Source organism: Neophocaena asiaeorientalis, unplaced genomic scaffold (genome assembly GCF_003031525.2).
Source record: "Neophocaena asiaeorientalis asiaeorientalis breed wild unplaced genomic scaffold, Neophocaena_asiaeorientalis_V1.1 scaffold91, whole genome shotgun sequence".
NCBI lineage: Eukaryota > Metazoa > Chordata > Mammalia > Artiodactyla > Phocoenidae > Neophocaena > Neophocaena asiaeorientalis.
Genome location: NW_020173198.1, coordinates 8349420 through 8367219, shown reverse-complemented (window position 1 = coordinate 8367219; position 17800 = coordinate 8349420). Strand labels below are relative to the sequence as shown.

Genomic DNA, 17800 nt, shown 5'->3' with positions numbered 1-17800 from the left:
AATTTTTGGCTGTGTTGGGCCTTCTTTGTTGCACGCGGGCTTTCTCTAGTTGCGGCGAGCGGGAGCTACTCTTCGTTGCGGTGCACGGGCTTCTCATTGTGGTGGCTTCTCGTTGCGGAGCATGGGCTCTAGGCATGCAGTCTCAGTAGCAGTGGCACACGGGCTTAGCTGCCACGCGGCATGTGGGATCTTCCCGGACCAGGGCTCAAACCCGTGTCCCCTGCATTGGCAGATGGATTCTTAACCACTGCGCCACCAGGGAAGCCCTCCATTTACTCTTAAATGACTTTGGGGGAAGGTACTTAGCCTTTCTGTGCCCCTATTTCCTAATCTGTAAAGTGGGAATAATCATAAGAACCTAATAATATGTAGTTGTTGTGAGGATAAATGAGTTAAGTAAAATTTAAAAGAGTGCCTGACACTTGGAAGGCATTCATTACATGTAACTGTTGTTGACACTATTAACATTATCTTGGAAAATAGCCAGTCTGTGAAAGGAATGTCATTCCCCCATGGCCCCTTCTGGGTGACCAACTGTTGCTTGAATGAATGAAAGGTGGTATCCTTGTTACTACTTTCTGGATATTACACATGGCCAAGGATGGACTTTCCTCATCCTTAAAGTACTAGTGCCTTAAAGAAATGATATCTATTTGTGAAAATCTAAACATAACTCTCAGAAATTATGGTGAGCTCAGAGCCTGACAATGCAATATGAAGAGACCGCCAAGTGTTAAAGAGATGCTAGAATCACAGTCAGAAGGAAGGATGGAAGGAAAGAAAGTAGGAAGGAAGGAAGACAGTCAGCAAGTATCCCAGATTTCTTTTGAGAATTTATGTCTAACGGATAGAAGCCATTTTTTAAAACGAAGGAAAATAAGATTCAATTGATTGGTTTTTTACAAGAACATATCTTAAAATAAGTCATTGAACTTCTTGGTTGTATAGAGAGCTGCATTTCTCCTGCTACTTTTTAGGAAGAGAAAACCCAAGTCATAAACTAATCTTAGACCTAAAGGATGTTTAAACTGTTAATCCCTTAGAATAAAGGGTTATCCAGAAAATAGAAAGAAGAGGTGAAACAGAGCTTTCTTGAAGTCAAACCTCTGTGTCAAACCAAGAATTATGGATTTTTCCATGCTTCCACTTGAAAGAGTTTCTCTCTGTTACTGATAATGTTTTGAAGCACAGGGCTGCAAACTCTGGCCCTTGGGGTCTGCCATCTGTTTTTGTAAGTGAAGTTTTACTGGAACACAGTCACACCCATTGCTTTCCATATTGTCTGTGGCCACTTTCGTACTATAGTGGCAAAGCTGAAGAGCTGGGACACAAGCCCAAAATATTTACTATCTGACCCTTTCAGAAAACGTTTGCTGACCCTGGTTCTGAAGTCCTGGAACTATCCAGATTTTTACAGTAGTAGGCTACTGGGAGGCTGTCTAAGGGAAGCTCAGCATGGAGTTTTGGGCCATGCTCACCTGAATTTAAGGCCCAGCTCTACCTCCTCCTAGATATGTGGCCTTGGACCTTGCTAGCATTGTGACCTTGTAACCTTAACCTTCCTAAGCCTCAGTTTCCTCCCCTGTAAAATGGAAATAATGATAACAATAATTGCTTCACATAGGGAATTTATGAGAATTAAATAAGATAATGTATTTAAACCATTTAGCTCAGGGACTGGCACAGCTATGGTGAAAAGTAGCAATAAAATAAGAACAAAATTAAATTGGAAAAAAGTTCCTTAGACCTGGAACAGAAGACTGGAAATGAGGGCAGTGTGTAAGGAAGATGTGGGCTGAATCTGGCCACGTGGGGTTTGGGTGGTGAAGATTAGGCTGAGAAAGGTGGGTGCTCTGGCAGGACAGGGGCCCTGAATCCCCCTCTGGGCCCCTGGGGAGATTCCTTAAACTCTGTGAGCCTCAGTTTTCTTATCTGTTAAATGGGAGGGTGATAATCATAGTATCCACCTCCCCACAGCTGTTGGAGGATTGAATGAGATGATGTGAGTACAGCATTTAGCTCAGTAAGGGGTAGCTCTTGTTATTAAGAATTGTGTTTGAAGAAGGGACTCAGAGAGGCAAATGTCAGCAAGTGAACAACCAGAGAGAGGAGAGATGGGTCCAGGTTGACAGTGAAAGAAAGAATAAATCCAGTTTCAGGCAGGAATCGTGAGATGGATCAGGACAGACATACCATCAGAGCCTCTGCCAGAAGCTTCCTTTTACACAGGCCCTGACACGTCTTCTCCATCTTCTCTAAGCAGAGGGCATACCTTGAAGGGAATGTTCCAGACCCTTTGGTCTCTTGGAGACATGACTGTGAAGCTAGTTTTGCAAGTAATTTCAATACTGACATAGGAGTTTTCGTGGGAGCTGAATTTTCACGAAGACTTGCAGAGTTACAGACTTACAGACTTGCAGACTTACAGAGTCTCTGTTGACCTTGACCTTCCTGATCTTCCATTTATAGTGATAGCTGCCTTCCCTGGTGCCCCTGGGCTGCCAAAGTCTATGTGAGTTGGAAGGGGGAAAAGGTTTTAAGGCAGGAAATCAACTGTGCAATTGTTAAGATAGACATTCAGCAGTCTCTTTAGACGGATGGTTGATTAAGGGTTATAATACCATTCCTGTTCTCTCATGTACTGGGTTGTATTCCACTGGAGTAAATTAAGTTTGAGACACATAAATATCATTATAAAGACTAGACATTACAGTTGGCTTGATGTTCTTAATCGATCCCCTGACATTCAGCCATGCCTTTAGATTAGCTTAATTGAAACACAAGAGATCAGAACTTAATTAGAACTTAATTGGACTGCTATATTAAGCATAGCTGGCTTAGTGGCTGTGATAAACTTCACTTGGAAATTCTTTCCAATGCATCTCTGAATGTATTTTGGGCACTCAGAGTATAAAGTTAATGATTTTTACTGTAAGCAGTTTTTGATGTGAGGTTTATTGTTAGCAGTAAAAAGTAGTATGAACTCAAGAGTTTGTTTCAGCTGGATGTGTTAAGTATGCAAAGCTAACATTCCCATATTTGCTGGTGTTAACTCCTTGAGGCAGGTCCTGCAAGTGACAGAAAACCCCATTCTAACTGACTTAAGTAGAAAAGGATTTTTTGTTTGTTTATTTATGAAGACAAGAGGCCCATGGGGAGATCTTCCTTTACAGCTTGATCTGGGGGCCCAGTGATGTCTTTAGGACGTAGTTCCCCCTCTGTCTCTCGATTCTGTTTGCTCTGGCTTGGCTCCACCCTCAAATGGTCCCTCCCCTGTGGCACCATCCCCCATTTCATAAGGCTCAAGGATAGCAGAGGAAGAGAAAGTCTCTCCCAGAGTTCCTCTCTAATCCAACTGGCTCAGGTCAATGACCTACTTTGGAATCAATCCTTGGAACTAGGGGCATTTAGTGGGCTTTTAGGCAAATGGAAGGAGTCTTACCCAAGGCACACAGCTTTAGAGTTGGGAAGGGTGGACCCCAGTAGGAACTCAGGGCACTGTTACCAGAAGAAGGCAGAAGGGATACTGGGCAGCTATCTTGGCTACAGTTCATTATGTTTCAACTAGCAGGAAAGTGGCTTAAATAATAAAGGGGATTTACTGGCTCAGGGAGCTAGAAACTAGAAGTTTCTGAGATAAAGAAGGAAGGCTTCGGGATTGGTTTGATTCAGGTGCTCAGTGATATAATTGAAAACCTGGTTTTCTTCTGTCTCTCTACTTGGCCTCTTATAGAGTCAGCTTTATCCTTAAGCTGGCTTCCCTCAAAACAGTAACACAGCAATGGCCACTGTCCTAGGTTTTGCCTCAGCCAGAAGGAGAGAATGCTCAAGCTCTTTCAGAAAAGCAAATGAAATGGTTTCCCAGAAGCCCCAGCACATCTCGTCCCACATCTTATCACTCTGAAATTAATTACGTGTCCATCCTGAGTCAGTGAATCCCTTTGGTCAGGATGAATGTGGACCAGATTGGTTTCCGTGTAGGTGGCAGGTGAGGTGGGATCATCTTGACTGCCTTATCAGGGTTCACACCCGGAGCTAGAGATGGGGTTTATCCTCTATACTCCTCACAGCTACTACCCAGCTTGGGGGTAGTTGCTGGGCATTGAACTAATAACGACAGTGGGCCATGCCCTACTCATTTCGTCATCTCTAGCATTTAGCATGGGGCCTGGCACATAGCAGGTCCTCAGTAAATGTTTACTGAACAAGGCCAAACTGGAACAGTGTACCTTGCTTAATTTGGAAAGAAATCAAGAGTTTTATACATGAATAAAATGATGGCTGAAAATAAACCTTATCTCAGCTTTACATACAGATTAAATGCAGAGTCTGGATAGGGGTGATAAGACTTTCCACCTCTTTCCCCACCCTATCCCATGCAATGTAAAATTTTCCCTTTCGCCTTTGGTTGCTCATCAAATTCCATTACAGTGAAGAGTTTTGTAAACAACAGTTGGTATCAGGAAACTATTTCTAACTCCTGATAAGTCCTTTGATGATCTCATGGCATTAAAATTTTCTACTATGAATAATTCAGTAAAACAAAACCTTTTTTTTTTCTTTTTATATTCCTTGCCCATGTAATAGTCATTTATTCTAGTATTTAAAAAAAATAAAATACCTGAATATCTTTTTAAAAGTGCAAGGGCTCTGGTCAGTGAGGGAAGAAACTCCATTTCCTGTCCTTGACTAATAAGGGAAATGAGAAGTACCACCAGCTTTTGTTTGAAAAAAATTTCTCAGGAGTGGAAAAAATAGATTCTTGCAGGAAAGGTGTGGTAGAATTACTTTAATGTTACTTTTTTAAACCAAAAACACTTTTAGAAATGGCCACGTGGCTCATGCTGGAAGTCTTGGTCAACATTTTGTGTTACAAGTCCATATTTTTGACTTCTTTTGAGAAGTATTCTTTTTCACTAATGAAATTCTAATGCAGTGGTGAAAAAAATGAACCCGTTTGAAGTTTTCTGTGATAAGCCTTTTGGCATCTGGTTATCGTCCATGTGTGTGCTCGTTCCTAGGATTATAGTTACTATTCACTTTTGTCATATTTGGGTGGGAGGTGCGTGGTCTCGGGTATCTGGAAGTTTCTTATGGGGAATATCTATGTGGGAAAGGAGGCCATGACATTCTAAGTGGGTGCCATGCCCACAGCCATAACTGCAGGCCCTTCTCCCTGCTTTGTCCATGTCACCATCACTCTGGCCACAAGTGACTGAGCCAGGAATAAGTTTCAGGCCCTGTGGGCAGCCTCTCAGGGATGGCAAGTGGCTGGGAAATGGTCTGGCATTGCTCTGCCCAACAGGGATGGTCCATCCTGGGTAGTGTCTAACCAGCCCAATCAGATTCTCCTGTCTGGGGCGTGAGGATGTCTGACAACAGAGAGAAAGGGCAGATCATAGCGTGGGTAGAAACACCAGAGACAGGAGAAAGCTTGAAAAGCCATGAGTCAGCAGACCTCAAAGCAGAGAGAGCAGGAGAAAGAACCAGTTAGGAGAGAGCAGCAGAGAAAGCAGCAGCAAGTTGAGAAAGAAGCCACGGCCAAAAAGCTGAGTTCCGTGTACAGCTAGGAGCAGAGCTGTTGCTGCGTCACCAAGCTACTGGTGGATGACTCTGGCTAACCTGTCCCATGCCTGGACAGCTGTGGACACTGGTCCGCTTCTTCCCGAGACCTGGCTCTGCCCCTGGTAAGAGGAATTCTCACATTCCTTCTACCTTTACAGTAACCCCTGTGCTAGGTTATATTATTGTTCAGAAACATTTGTGGCCTCTCCCTAAGGGAAGCTTGACCACGTCACTGCTTTGGTCAGTGGAATGAATGGACGTGTCACTTAAAATGTACTTTAAGAGTCAAGGAATACTTCGCCATATCCGTGTCATTTGCCATGACAACCAGCAACATTTCAGAGAGAGGCTGCCCTGTCAGCCTGAGGCCCAGAGCAAAGATCGCATGGAGCGGAGAGCCACGCTGGTGGAAATGTTCGTGTAACACGAGGGAGAAACCATCGATAACATAAGCTTCTCAGATTTGGGGGGTGTTTGTTACAGCAAAGTCTAGCCTAAACGCACTTTTGAAAAAAGCCCAGTAACCAAGGTAACCCAAGCAGCTTTCTCTCCCTTGCAGACCCAAAGAGCCTCAACCAACACCGTGCTATAGCCAGCCATGCTTCACTAAGCTCACAGCCTGTGCTTTTGACCTTGGTGGGGTGAAATTACATTAGTTACTAGAAGAGCGTCAGTGGCTTTCTAATGTGAGTTGTTCCTCTTTCCCATCTTCAGTCCTCCAGTCTGCCTCCGATACGTGTATTCAACATAAAAATTGGTACAAAATACTGTCTGATTTCTGCCCTTTCTCTCTTTGGGGTTTGAGTGTTTTATGATTTGTTCTCCTGCCCTCAGTTTTATTATAAACTTTTTCCCAACATGTAGAAGAGCTGGAAGAATTTCAGAGGAAATGCCCACATGTTTACCACCTAGGTTTCATGGTCACTGTTGCGCTTTATTTGCGTCATCATTATCTGTCCACCAGTCTATCAACTCATCCTGCTGCGCACCCAGCTTGTTGGATGTACAACAGAGTTGCAGATTCGTGATGATGCCTTACCCCTTGACACTTAGTCTTTTTCCTTTTAATTCTGGATTTTTAAAAAATTGTTTTTTAACCTCGTATAAGGTTGCCTTAACTGATCACCCTGCTTACCCAAACTTGGGCATTTTTCCCCGTTAACAATCATGAACTCCGTGTATTTGGCCACATTACATAAACCCCAGTGCCCACACTTTCTTAATCTCACTCTTTAATTTTCTCTCTATTACTTCCTCTCTTATCTCCTCACTCACCACAACTTTTCATTTGCTTTCCCTTCTCTCTTTCAGCTCCCAGCAGATAATTTTTAAACTAAACAACAGCCGAACAATATCGCCACTGTTCTGTGTGTCTGAGTATGCACAGCACGTCCACACTTGCCCAGGACAGAAGGAAAACACAATTTCTTCAATTTTATTTCTTTGCATCAAAATGATTAAATCTGTCTACATGACCTTCGTACATCAGACCATTTGGCTATTTTAAAAGTCTATTTAATAGAGTAAGTCAAGCTGCATTCCCTTCATAGAAGGAATCTTTACCACCAAACGGTGCAATGAATGCTAAGGGAACAATGCATCTTTTGTAAGGAGAGAGAGAGAGAGAGAGAGACACTGCTATCCTACAGCTGCAGGATTGTTTAAATTAATAGATGGCGATTCATGCTAGATACATATTTGCATTGTTGTACAAGTATTTTCTTATTTTAGTTAAAGATAGCTTTTCAAGGGGAATCTTACTCTTGCAATGCAGACTTAGAAGACCCCATTACATGGTCTAGTACATTTAATTTTATTACCATGGCCGGCAGTGTTTCAATTTTTTAATAAAAGGCTATCAGCAGTGAGCTAAAAGACTGCATCTCCAGCAAATCAGGCACCAGTATTTTATTTACTAACAGCTATAATAAAGCTTTCAGTGAAAAATCTTAAGTGGCACTTTCCTTCTTGGTGAGAATCAATTTTACAACAATCTTTTTAACCTTATTTAAGCTTATAAAGCTAATTTGGCTATTTCAAAGTAAAGGGGGAAAAAGAAAAAAAGAAGAAGAAAATATTTCCCCTAATAAATAAAACATTAGGGGAAGAAAGTGAAGAGAAATTGTCCAGAATTTATTAGCAGTGCCTACTTATAAATGTCAGAATTCTTGTGCATGAGTTCCTTCTTGCTTTTTTGCTTGAGAGTTGAACGGTGAGGTCATTCATTCACTTACTCACCGCTCATTGATCACCTACTCTTTGCCAGACACTCAAGCACTGGGAACATAAAGAAAAGACACATCCCCTGTCCTCAGAGAATTTATAGTTTGATAGAGGAAATGGGCATGTGGGCTGGCAGTTAGGTTACAGTTACACCTGAGGTGCTATGACAGAGGGACACACAGAACTGGCGGTGGTGGGAGGCGCTTACTCTAAACTGAAGAGGGTAAGAATGCTCAGAAAGGCTTCCAAGAGGCATCTTTTTTTTTTTAAATAAATTTATTTATTTTATTTTTGGCTGTGTTGTATCTTGGTTGCTGCGAGTGGGCTTTCTCTAGTTGCGGAGGGCGGGCTTCTCACTGCGGTGGCTTCTCTTGTTGCAGAGCACAGGTCCTAGGCATGCGGGCTTCAGTAGTTGTGGTGCACAGTCTCTAGAGCGCAGGCTCAGTAGTTGTGGCACACGGGCTTAGTTGCTCCGTGGCATGTGGGATCTTCCTGGGCCAGGGCTCGAACCTGTGTACCCTGCATTGGCAGGCAGATTCTTAATCACTGGGCCACCAGGGAAGCCCCCAAGAGGCATCTTGAAAGGCAAATGGAGTTAGCCAATGGGAGAAGAAAGGAATAGTAACTAAAACTCTTACTGTTGCAAGCAATAAACAACACAAACTGGCTGAGTGAAAAAAGGAAATATATTGGCTCATGAAAGGTTCAGGGGATTTTGGCTTCAGGCATAGCTGGATCCAGGGTCTAGCATAATGTCGTTAGGAATCTGCCATTGGTGGTCTACTCTTCTTCCTTGCTAATAGAACCCTAAATTTGTTCACTCTCGTTGGAGTTGTTGTGTACTTCAGGAGTGGCTGGGCTTAACTAATTATGATCCAATTTCCAAATAAGGTCACTTTCTGAAGTGTAGGAGAATATGAATTTGGGTCAAAGGGGCCGGGAGGAGACACAGCTCAACCCATTATACCCTGCCTTTCTCTCTTCCCTCTCTCGGATCTCCTGCTGGTACCTCCCAGTGGCTGGACCCAACAACAGAGTAAACGAGCCTGGTTGATATGAACCATAAAATCAGCCTCCCAAGGCACAGAGTGTGGTGGAAAAGGGTACGCCTGGAGGGGCAAGGAGAATTTCCAGCAGAGTCTGTCTTGCCTTCATTCCTGGGAAGGATCTCTTCACATGGTAACTAACCAACGACTGGTTCTTAGCCCCTGCTATTTTAACAATATTTATTTATTTATTTAGCTGCCTTGGGTCTTCGTTGCTGCGCACGGGCTTTCTCTAGTTGCGGAAAGCAGGGGCTGCTCTTCGCTGCCGTGCACGGGCTTCTCACCGCGGTGGCTTCTCTTGTTGTGGAGCACGGGCTCTAGGCGTGTGGGCTTCAGTAGTTATGGCACACAGACTCAGTAGTTGTGGCTTGCCGGCTCTAGAGCGCAGGCTCAGTAGTCGTGGCACATGGGCTTAGTTGCTCCACGGCATGTGGGATCTTCCCGGACCAGGGCTCGAACCCGTGTCCCCTGCATTGGCAGGTGATTCTTAACCACTGCGTCACCAGGGAAGTCCCATAACAATCTTCTAAAAGGAGTTAACTGGTTCTGTTTGGGTTACAAGACACTTTAAATGGGACTAGGAGGCAGGATACCCAGTGCTCCTCTCCAGTGCTGTTCTGCGAGCTCGTCCCCCATTACTCTAGGACGTTCTTTCCCTGTGGCTTACTAGCTATCTATCACCTAGGAACTGCATTCAGCTTCATGTTATGAAAACTCAAGAACAGTGCCAATAATCCAGATGGAGTTTATCTTTCCTTACGTATCAGGATATCCAGAGTAGGTCAGCCACAAACTGGTACAGTGGCTTAAAGAAGTCATTAAAGGCCCAGGTTCCTTCTAACCCCCTGCTTTTGGCCTCTTGGCTGGTAGGTGCTGCTCCACTTCCAGCCCCACATCTGTGTTCCAGACTGAAAGAAGTAGAAGGAAACTTCAAAGAAAAGGGCAGCAGAAATCAAGAAAATAGCACTTTCTCAGAAATCCATGGGACATGTCCATTTCTATCTCAAACAGCAGAACTATGTCATATGGTTGTCCCTTGCTACATGGGAGGCTGGGAAATGTTTTTACCTGGACTGATTGTCATCAGGTTTCTGGTAATCAGGATGAAGTGGAGAGGGACTGATGGGTGGGCAGCTGGCAGAGTCAATGCACTGGCCAATGGCACCCAGACCCAAAGTACTGCTATTCTGAGGATCTGAGTGGACTGGGGGAAAGGAATAAATATACTTACTCTGAATCAAGGTCTAGATTTAAAGAAATCCTTCTGAGATAAATCCAAAATGCATGTAATAAGCCTCCTACTATGTGCATTGTCTTTTATTAGTCCCTGCTAATATAGTCAGAACATATGCTTACCCAAGATGACTAGCGAAATGTTGTCAAAATTCTTTACATTGCCTGAGTTATTGTTTGTTGGTGTGCTTATAAACCTCACCAAGGACTTATGCATATTTCATCTAACACAAGCAATCAATTAACCCCTCCTCCTTTGTCCAACTTAAACATGGGGGCAAAGAATATAATTTAATTCTCTCTTCTCTCTTTAGAGGAAAAGAACCAAATTCATTGCCTGTGATTTTCTGACCGAATGGTTATACAAGTAAGTTTTTCACATCTTTGAATATTCCATGACCCTAAGGGTTCAATAGTGTTAATGTGCCAGCAGAATAGCAACAATTGACTTGAATTCTTGCTTATTGTTTTCTTGTTAATCAAAACATATGGCATCGTGACCAGTCAAAATCCAAAGAGGATAGGGGAGACATTCACAGAATTCTTCTCCATTCCATTTGTGGAAGAGTGGCTGAAACTGCAGTAAGTAATGACACAAGGCTTTGAATAATTTATTCCTAACTTGAAGATTGTGTTAATGATAGTTTCCTCCAATCTATGAGAACTAACTCATGTAATCCATCCAGGACCCTGGATCAGTTGTGTATGTGGCTCTTTTCTCTGGTTATTTTTATTCTAGGCTAAGGGCATCCTATCCATGCCGTGATTATTCAAGAAGCACTTCAGAAATAAAATAGAAAACTTAAAAAATTTTCTTATCCTAAGTAATTCATCTCTCCATTCTCTCTTCCTCTCCTCCTAGCCCTAAAGGTCATTATGTCTCAGGAAATACGACTAAACTTTTCTAAATATTACTTTGTAGTTATATGCATCATTTACATTTAAAATATTAGAACATGACAGATGAGGTTAATACTCTCTTTGACCATCATTCTAATCTGAGTTTTCTCTCCTCACAGAATTAATCAGCTTGGTCTATACTGCATCCTTCCGTAGTCTTAAAATTAGTTAATTATATAAAATTAGATTATATCATACAAAATTAGTAATATTACTTTATGTGAACTGTTTATCATCAGTGATATAGCAATAATAATGATGACCACTAACGTTTATTGAGTGCTCGTATCACGGGTCTCAGCATTTAGCGCTAATGAACTAACTTGATCCTCATAACAATGCTATTACCAGCCCTATTTTGCAGATGAGGAAATTTATGCATTATCCTGCAACTTGCTTTTATTTGACTGAAATACATGCTTTTGAGATCTAGCCATGTTGATTCAATTACATCTAATTCATGCCTTTGATAGCTTTATAGCATATGACATTTCTAGATTTGCATAATTTGTTCATTCGTACAGTAAATGTTTATTGAGAACTACTGTGTGCCGAACATCATTCTAGGTGCTGGAGATAAAGCAGTGAACAAAGTAGCCAAAACTCCTGACTTAATGGAGCTTATATTCTGGTGGGGGATGGCAGACAATAAGCAAGTAAGTGCTATAGAGAAAAATAAAGCAGAGAGGGGAGAATATAGAGTATTGACGGGACTTAGTTTTATACAGGGTGGTCAGGAAAGACCTCACTTGGAGGATGACTTTTTTTTTTTTAGTATTTATTTATTTGGCTGTGCCGGTTCTTAGTTGTGGCACGTAGGATCTTTGTTGCTGTGTGCCGGATCTTTAGTTGTGGCTTGCAGGATCTTTGTTGCCATGTTTGGGATCTTTAGTTGCAGCATGCAGGATTTTTGTTGCCACGTGTAGGATCTTTAGTTATGGCGTACGGGATTGAGTTCCCTGACCAGGGATCGAACCCAGGCCCCTTGCATTGGGAGCATGGAGTCTTAGCCACTGGACCACCAGGGAAGTCCCTGGAGGATGACGTTTAAGCAGTGATCCACAATTTTAAGCCATAAGTGGAAGAAAGACAACTCAATTTAGAGAAAATAATATTTAACTTATTTCTTTGAAAATATTTTCACACCAGCCCTTTGCAAGAACAATGTCAGGAAACTGAGACACTAGGAAATTAAGTAAGTTTTGTAAAATCCCATATTAAACAGAGTAGAAAAAAATGAAATTAGACCCTTAGCCCTCAAATGTTACATCTTTTGCTTAAATCTGCCCTTCTGGGGAATGCCAAGTTGAATAGACCCTTGGCTGACTTTCTCAATTTTGAGAGTTTAATAGAATTCAGGTATTAACCAGTTTTTAAAAGTCTGAGACTACCTATACATTGGAAAGAGAACGATATTAGAAAATCTTGCTTCTTATTAAGCTTCTAAGACTCTGCCTAATTTTGTCCACTGTGAAAATGGAAAGCCGGGCTTCCCTGGTGGCGCAGTGGTTGGGAGTCCGCCTGCTGATGCAGGGGACGCCGGTTCGTGCCCCGGTCCGGGAGGATCCCACGTGCCGCGGAGCGGGTGGGCCCGTGAGCCGTGGCCGCTGGCCCTGTGCGTCCGGAACCTGTGCTCCGCAACGGGAGAGGCCACAGCAGTGAGATGCCCGTGTATCGCAAAAAAAAAAAAGAAAAAGAAAAGAACATGGAAAGCCTATAATTTATAGATTATAAATGATTAATAAGTGAAAGATTAGCATATTTTTCCAGGTTGAAAATGAAATATTTTCCCACTTACAATAACCAATGAAGGGACTTCCCTGGTGGTGCAGTGGTTAAGACTCTGCACTCCCAATGCAGGGGGCCTGGGTTCGATCCCTGTTCTGCGAACTAGATCCCACATGCATGCTGCAACTAAGAGTTCACAAGCCACAATAAAGGAGCTCTGGAACCACAACTAAGGAGCCCACCTGCCGCAACTAAGACCTGATGCAACCAAACAAGTAAGTAAATAAATAAATATTTTTTAAAAAAACGAAGAAGAGTCTTAAGAGAGTTTCTCTAAGTAAGAGTTCTCTCCAATCTCTAGTCATTTATCGTAAAAATACCTTAATTTAAAATAGTTGCTAACTTCCGCTGGCAGCTCATGTTAAGTATACTGCAAAGTAGCAATAGCAAGCATTTCAGTTGGACTCCACAAGAACAAAAACACAAAAGCTCTTGCTTTAACTGGCATTTGTGTTCTCTGCTTCCATTACCTTTCAAAGAGATGCCCCAAGCATGATAAAAATGTAAATGATACTAATCTAATTTGATGCAATAAATATTTATTGAACATCTGCCAAATGCAATGCAAAGAGCTTGGTGCTGTGGAGAAAACAGAGATGAATAAAATATGGCTCTGACCCTTGGAATGAGAGAGATGTGTTTACAAGTAGCTGTAGTTTCTGTAGTGAGTGTTGTAAAGCAGATGTTAATAAAGCATTAAAGGGAAATGGGGATGCACAAGACCATCTATGCCCCACTCCACCGCTGGCCTGTGGAGCCAGTCAGGTTGGGCCAGTGGCCAAGCTGGCTGGTGCCCAGATTTGGTCTTGAAGAGGCAAGAACTCAGGTGCCATATCCTTCTCGAGAATGCTCTTGAACAGGGAGGGCAGAGAGGCAGGTAGGGCAGGAGCCAAGAGACCATCTCTAACCCACGTTTCCCCAAGCCTACTGACATCTATCACCCGGTAATTCTTTGTTGTGAGGGGCTGGCCTGTAGGATGTTTCACAGCATCTCCAGCCTTTCCCCACTCCACATGCTAGTAGCACCCGCTGTGGTCCTCACCATCAAGAATGTCTCCAGATACTGGCAAATGTGGGGAGACAGAAAAATTTCCCCTGGTTGAGAACTTCTGATTGAATCCAGAAGGAAAAGTGAGAGGAAATCTGAGGGGCAAGGGAGAAGAGCTGAGAAAGTTCACGGTGGGCACTGTCATTCTGGTCGTTCGTGTGGATGTGAAGGTATCTGCCGAGAAGGAGGCCAGGTTCTGGAGACTTGTGGGGGAGGGGAGGAGGCTGCAACAGCTGCTGTGGTGAAACCGATAGGGAATCAACTAGGGATGAGTAGGGATGGCCCAGCTGATGGCCTGAATTTGTGATGCATATAAACAGCCTGCTTATGAGATTATTTCCAGCAACCCTGGAAAAGAGGTGGAGGAAACAGGTGGTTGGGTAAAATCAGTGTTGAAAACTGGCAAAGCTAAGATAGTAAAAGGTCTAGACTAGGCCCAGAGGATTGTCTGAGAGCGAGAAATTTCCCTCTACCCTTCTAGGTTCTTCTGGACGGTATAATGATCAAATTGACCTGAGACAGATTAACAGGAGAAAATCAAACAAAAGTTTAATAACCTGTATACGTGGGAGAGGCCCAGAAGAACTGAGTAACTCACCAAAATGTCTGAAACCCTCACCTTAAATACCATCAGCAGTTAAAGACAACAGAGGATGTTAGGGGTAGGAACCTGAGACTTCAAAGGGGAGGAAGGCAATTGCCATGAAGATGGAAAAGCAAATGTTTGGTAAATAAATATTGGAGGGGCCCTGCGGAAACAGTGGGACAGAGAGTGGACTCTGATGTCTAAGTTTCCCCACCACACCCAACCCACATTCTTTGCCGATATCTCTAGTGATAACTCTATTCCAGGCACAGGCCTTCCATCTAAATTCTTTTTAGGCAGTTAGGAGGAAGGTCAAAGTTTCTTCCTGAGTCTTTTGGGCCTTGATCGTTTTCAGTTTGAGATAATCCACATGGCAAAGAGACATTTTGGGCGGCAAATTTTGTTCCCCTACAGGATCTTAAGTACATGGAAAAGCATTGTTAACTTTTCTAAGAATGATGTCTTACATTTTTCTCATAAATTACTATATTTTCTGAATTGTGTTAATGATTTAACAACCAATTTTCAGAAAGAGACAGAAACACTACATTACGTGTTCACACTGGAAGTAAGAAACATAACCAAACTCGGAAGCACTAAAATGGGGATGGTAGGTCCATACAGTTTTTGAAATTTCAATGGATCTTATTTGGATCCTGATTCAAAGAAACAAACTAAAAAGAAAAATTAGGAGGCAACTGGAAATTTGAACACCTAGTAAATAATTGACGATAGAAAGCATTATTGTTATTTTATTTAAGGTTTGATAATGATTTCATATTCACAATAAAAAGTTACTGCTTTTTAGAGAAACATGCTGAAATATTTATGAATGAAATATGAAATCATATGATGTCAATGGATAAGGTTGGGGGAAGTTACATTGAGTGACTGACATGGAGAACAGTATAAATGAAGCTGGATGGTGAACTGGGTTCATTTTTTTTCTGCCTACTTTTTTATATCTTTGAAATTTTCCATAATAAAACATTAAAAGGAAAAGAAACAGTAAGGTGTTTCAAAACTCCTCATGACCAGCTGATTGAATAGCAGATAGGCTGTGAGCAAGGAGGAATCTGTTGACTGGAGGTGAACTGGGGGGGCTGTGGGCTGTTCTCCGTGGGTGATGGCTGGAGTGACAGGCAGTGGGGGAGACTGAGTTTTCACATGATGCTGAGAGGCTCAAATGACATGGAAGGAAAAGGGCCCTGGGGTGTGGCGGGGAGAGTGACAGGTGTGGGCCCAAGTGAGAAGCCTCACGGTGCTGGGGACGTCTGTGTTACCCTGGTTGAGACCCGGCTCTGAACCGGCACAGCTCACCAGCCAGTCCCCTCACATCAGCCTCATTCTCCCTCCCCGCCCCACTCCAGTGCCAAACCCAATTCTCCCCAGTGGCAATGAGGAGGATTAATATGACCAGAGCCGTGGGCTTGCCCTAAGAACACGGCTCCAGTAACCTCAGAGCTCCTGGGGAACAAGGAAATGGCTTTCTAGGTCAGGTCAGCGCAGTAAATCTTTTAGGCTTGGCAGGACACGTGCAGTCTCTGTTGCAACTACTCAACTCCATAGTTGTCCATAGACAACACGTGACAAAGGGCCGTGGCTGTGTTCCAGTACCACTCTACTTGCAACGGTAGGTGATGGGCCAGATTTGACCGATGGGCTCTAGTTTGCTGAGCCCTGTTCTAGATGGACACCAATAACCCAAGTCATAGTCTCACATAAGGGCAAAGTACAATATAAATAGAAGTGAGTGGGTGGGAAAGATGAAAGGACAGAGAAGGCTATGATGAGATCAGGACTTTGGGAAGATGAGATGTGACAGTCTTTCAGGGACAACCCGTTCTAAGATGTGACTGTCACGAAGGAAGAAGGGGGTCATGGAATCACATGGACTCGAGGCCATGGTGTTGGAGGTGTCATCAGTATGAATAATGAAGTATCTGAGAGGCTTGTGGGGGTGGGTTGAAGAAGATGACACAAGTCAAATCCCGGAGCTGTCAAGGGAGGTGTAAGAATGTCCTGGACGTCAAAGTGAAGGTAGTGCAGTGTAGGGGTTAGGAACCTGGGCTCTGGAATCACAGCTCTGCATGCTAAACCACGCTCTACTCCTTCCAGCTGTGTGGCTCAGCACAGATGACTCAAGCTCTTAGAGCCTCAGTTTTTCCATCTGTGAAATGGTCTTTCATCTAAACAAAGCTAGTTCCTTACCTAAGAGGAATTATGGTGCCAGTTTTAAGGGAATACATTTTTTTCCCACTACTGATACATATACAAATGGGTGTGTTTCAGCTATTAAAGGGAGTTATTTTTAATTTATTTGTTCATCTATTCAGCTAATATTTATTACTTGCTTAAATGTGCTCTAAAATCAGGCAACAGACATATTCATAAACTGGCTGGCTGCCTACTACGTGCCATGGAACCATGATACAAACATGGTCCTTGTCTTCACGAACAGAAAGTTTTGGTTTTTTTTAAATTTATTTTATTTATTTATTTCCGGCTGCGTTGGGTCTTCATTGCTGCACGCGGGCTTTCTCTAGTTGCGGCGAGCGGGGAATACTCTTCGTTGCGGTGCGTGGGCTTCTCATTGCGGTGGCTTCTCTTGTTGTGGAGCACAGGCTCTAGGGGCGCGGTCTTCAGTAGTTGTAGCACATGTTGGGCTCAGTAGTTGTGGCTCGTGGCTCTAGAGCGCAGTCTCAGTAATTGTGGCACACGGGCTTCGTTGCTCCGCGGCACGTGTGATCTTCCTGGACCAGGGCTTGAAGCCATGTCCCCTGCATTGGCAGGCGGATTCTTAACCACTGCACCACCAGGGAAGCCCAACAGACAGATTTTGTATATAGTTGGATTGCTGTGTATATGGACTTATTTATGCTAGTTCAATGTTGTGCTCTTGGGGGAAGGAAGAAAGAGAAAGAGAGAGAGAGAAATAAAATTTTTTTAAATGCAGGCAATTCCCCCTGAATTGTACACTGGAGGTGAAGCATAAAATGGGTCACATGACTCAGCTCTTTCCTTAATTGTCTTCAGTTTTATGTGACAGTCACAACATGAGCGGCCCATAAGGGAACTGTTTCCTTCTGTCTGTCTCTGTCTACCTGCATGACCTACCTAACTACCTACCTACCAACCAAGCATTTATATAGTGTTTACTCAGGTAGTGTTCTGAACAATTTATAAATATTACCTAATTTAACTCCCATAACAACCCTACAAAGTAGGAACTATTATTTCCCCATTGTGTTAAGCTAGCCTAGACTAGGCTGCAGTTACAAACAATAGCAAAATACTCAATAACAGCTGATTTCTTATACAAAGACTGATACAGGTTGGACAGCCTTCTTATAAATTATAGCTATTTGGAACATGTCTTTTTTTTTTTTTTTTTTTTTTTTTGGGTGCGGG

At 42.9% G+C, this 17800-nt stretch overlaps 1 protein-coding gene across 1 annotated transcript in view; it reads left to right on the top strand.

Moving 5' to 3' along the window:
* The window catches only part of IQCK (IQ motif containing K), a 122969-nt gene that overhangs the window by 28627 nt on the left and 76542 nt on the right, over positions 1-17800 (top strand). The window contains exons 5-6 of the mRNA XM_024744373.1: positions 10382-10434; positions 10572-10649. Of these exons, the coding sequence (XP_024600141.1) occupies positions 10382-10434; positions 10572-10649 (131 nt within the window). The remainder of the gene's footprint in view (positions 1-10381; positions 10435-10571; positions 10650-17800) is intronic.